This window comes from Fulmarus glacialis, unplaced genomic scaffold (genome assembly GCF_000690835.1).
Source record: "Fulmarus glacialis isolate BGI_N327 unplaced genomic scaffold, ASM69083v1 scaffold13726, whole genome shotgun sequence".
Lineage (NCBI taxonomy): Eukaryota > Metazoa > Chordata > Aves > Procellariiformes > Procellariidae > Fulmarus > Fulmarus glacialis.
The window spans coordinates 16,879-20,755 of NW_009217568.1; the positions used below are offsets into that span (position 1 = coordinate 16,879).

General features: G+C 49.2%; 1 protein-coding gene across 1 annotated transcript in view; it reads right to left on the reverse strand.

Moving 5' to 3' along the window:
• Positions 1-3,877, reverse strand: part of FERMT2 (fermitin family member 2) — a gene marked incomplete at its 5' end in the record, with an annotated part of 19,875 nt that overhangs the window by 12,911 nt on the left and 3,087 nt on the right. Inside the window, 3 exons of the mRNA XM_009579728.1 lie at positions 1,795-1,902; positions 2,239-2,341; positions 2,492-2,717. Coding sequence (XP_009578023.1) covers positions 1,795-1,902; positions 2,239-2,341; positions 2,492-2,717 — 437 coding nt within the window. The remainder of the gene's footprint in view (positions 1-1,794; positions 1,903-2,238; positions 2,342-2,491; positions 2,718-3,877) is intronic.

Genomic DNA, 3,877 nt, shown 5'->3' on the forward strand with positions numbered 1-3,877 from the left:
GATCAGGTTGCTCAGATCCCCGTCCAGCCTGACCTTGAATGTTTCCAGGGATGGGGCATCTACCACCTCTCTGGGCAACCTGTGCCAGTGGTTCACCACCCTCATTGTAAAAAATGTCTTCCTTGGCTGGTGGTACGAGTTGGTGGTACGAACCCTGAAGGACCACTCTGGACCCCGCAGAGCAGAGCTATTCTTTTCACAGCATCACAGACTGGTTGAGGTTGAAGGGGACCTCCGAAGGCCATCTGGTCCTACCCCCTGCTCAAGCAGAGCCACCTACAGCCGTTGCCCAGGACCATGTCCAGGTGGCTTTTGAGTATCTCCAAGCATGGAGACTCCACAACCTCCCTGGGCAACCTGTGCCAGTGCTTGGTCACCCTCACAGTAAGAAAGTGTTTCCTGATGTTCAGAGGGACCCTCCTGATTTTCAGTCTGTGCCCATGGCCTCTGGTCCTGTCACTGGGCACCACTGAGAAGTGCCTGGCTCCATCCCCTTTACAGCCTCCCATCAGGTATTTATATACATTGGTAAGATCCCCCTGAGCCTCCTCTTCTCCAGGCTGAAGTCCCAGCTCCCTCAGCCTTTCCTCAAAGGAGAGATGCTCCAGGACCTTCACCATCCTCATGGCCCTTCGTTGGACTCTCTCCAGTACATCCATGTCTCTCTTGCACTGAGGAGCCCAGAACTGGACCCAGTACTCCAGGTGTGGCCTCACCAGTGCTGAGCAGAGGGGAAGGATCACCTCCCTCGACCTGCTGGCAGTGCTTTGCCCAATGCAGCCCAGGACACCATTCACCTTCTTTGTCCCAAGGGCACGTTGCTGGCTCATGGTCAACCTGGTGTCCACCAGCATCCCCAGGTCCTTTTCTGCCAAGCTGCTTCCCAGCTGGGTGGCCCCAGCACATACTGGTGCCTGGGGTTGTTCCTCCCCAGGGGCAGGACTTTGCACTTCTCCTTGAACTTCATGAGGTTCATGTTGGCCCATCTCTCCAGCCTGCCGAGGTCCCTCTGGACGGCAGCACGACCCTCTGGCATACCAGCCACTCCTCCCAGTCTGGGCGGATACATTGCATCTGTTTTCACCCCAGAAAACCAAACCATCCATAAATCTCACACGAAGGACCATGCCCAACCCACTTTGGACTGCTCGGAGAGGTAAACTGAGTCTTTATATTTCTGTTTTCACTTTTTGTCCTAGGAGGGGCCCTAGGAGCAGACAGCTCTGCTCTTGTCGGCGATCTTCCTTCTGCATCCTATAGTGATGGGGTGCGCCAGACCACATATAGTAAATGGCCTGCCATCCATCTTACAGAAGTCAATAGCAGGTGTAGTATTTATGCCAAATCACGCCAAGTATTTAATCGAAACAGATAAATAAATAGTTCTGTGAAACCCACAGATTATCACCAGCTGTTCGGGAGGCAGCGTGCCAGAAACACACAGTTCAGTAACCTAGTGTACTTACTGGGTTTTTTTAAAAAGGGCAAAACTAAAAGTTAAGATTGACATAAACATGTTTGGTAAAAGAAGGCCAAGTTCCTTTTTACGAGAAGTAAGCAGCAGCAAATATTTAAATTACCTAATAAGCTCAAGTGAGGATTAGGAGACGGGAAACGATGTGACTTCTACCAGCACAAGAAGTCCAAGCTCCCACCGAAGACAAGGTGAAGCCTAAAACACCAGTTACAGCAGACTTCACTTACCGTGCCGATCAATATTCATCAATAGAGAAGTCCGCAAAGCTACAAAATCAAATTTAACGACAAACATAAGCGTATTGGGCTGTCTCCTACCTGCAGTGCCGCAAACATCATCATTTCTTCCTCCGTGCACTCGATCTCCTCCAGCAGAATCGCCCACTTGGACTGCTCGTACAGCTGGTTGATCCTGATCGCGTCGTACTACGGCACAGCGCAAAAACATGGGTTGTAAAACGTACGAACCCAGTTCAGAACGAACCACTTCATCTTTCATTTCAACGCAATGCTTCAATCCAAAACTGAAAAGCCTCTGCCACCCAAGCGGAGCGGCTCTAAGCAACCCTTAGAGCATCTCTAGCGACACGTTAAGCATTAGCACGCTGGCGCGTGGGAGCACGCAAAGCCAGGTTTGATGCCTGCATGACCAATTTTCAAAGCAGTGGAGGATTTACCAGTACAAACGCACGTTAGAGATACAGGCATCCTTTGCTCAAAGCCTTTGCCTGCAAGATGCAAGTAAAATAAATAGCTCTGTACCTTTGGATTCAGGTCAAAAAAGCTGTAGTACTTGAACCGGAGCAGCAAAGCTTCGTTTTCTTTCACCTCTTGCTCCATAAGAGATCGGGACGAATCCAGCCATCTGTAAATTGTCAACATGGGATAACACACACAAAAAGCTCTGGCGAAGTCGCGATGATGCTTTCAAGAATGCAATTTAAAACTGCATATTGAAACAAAAAAAAAAAAAAAAAAAAAAAAAAAAAAGCAGAAAAACAAATCCTTAACTCACCCTTGGTTGATTTTGGCTTTATCGAGCAGCGCCTGTGGCTTGTACATTTTTGCTAAGGACTCCGGGGAGGTGACGGGCTGGCTGACGGCCAGGATGCCCGGGTTCCCCTCCGACAAGGCGCTGTCACCGAACCAGGCTGAAGTGGGTGACAGGGGACTGCCGTCGTGAGCGTCATAGGTCGGTGTCATTGTTTTGCTATACAGTCCTGGGCTTGAATATATGTTTCCTACCAGTAAGAGGAATAAAAGCTGGGAGTTAGCTCACGGCCAAGCCCTGCCTGCTCCCAACCAAGCCAACTCAGACACAAACCCGAAGCCAGCGGATGAAAAACCTTCCCTTTTTTTACCATTTTTTTTTTTTCCGCAATGGGAAAACACTGCACTGCTTGTTTTCCCATGAAAAGCTGCCCCTCTCTCTCCGCTCTTCTCTTAGGGCAAAACTGATGGAAAACTCATTCCAGCCCAAATCCATGGGAAAAGGCGCCGGGAAACTCCTGCCCCCTGCTTTTTTGCGGCACCTGGGACATGAACGGCCCCCGACTTACCGGTATTACCTGTTGCTTAAAGATTTTGGAATTCAAAAGTTTTAGAGGAGCAGGAAAATAAACTAAGGGCGCAGCCAAAGAGACCAGAGGCAGAGCGCAAAAGTCCTACTGAGGTGGAGCTCACCTTTGACGGGGCCGATGTAAAGAATATCGGTGCCTATAGAGAGGGAAAGAAAGGAGGGAAGTGAGAAGGCGAGAGAAAGTCACCGGGAGAGCAGGAAAGGACAGAAGCTGAAAATGGGCATTTTCGGAAGAGGGCAGAATAGCAGAGGTGAGGTTTAACCACCCAAACGGAGTGTTTGCAGCAGCGCCGGTGGACTCGGCAGGCAAAGCAACCAAAGTGACTCCACGGTTATTTTATTCACGTTACAAGAAACAGCCGGGCACGGAAACATGGCATTTCACGGACACAAAAGCTCGCTGAGACGGCCAAACGAATTTGGTATTAATATGCTGAGCAAGTGGTACGAGTTGGTGCAAAACCGATCCCGAAGCACACGCTACTCCCAGGCCTTTTAAAGCTTTACAGCTCGTACAGACTCAAAGCAGACAAAAAAACCACCCCCCTTTTAAAATTATATATTTGAAGAGAAGAAACTGGACCCAGCCTGGTACCCCATAATAGCTGAGAGCTAAATAGTCCCTATTAATTTCATGGGAGCATTGATTTTTACGTTAAGAATATAACCCACAGATTTTTCAAAATAAGGGAGGTTCAACGACCGTATCCTAATGTCAGTAATTCCACTGCGTACGTCCATCAGGCAGCGAGCTCAGCATCATTTGCCGGGCATAAATCTGTGCACCAGCACCGAGGAGGACCAATAACTGACTTTTTGGGA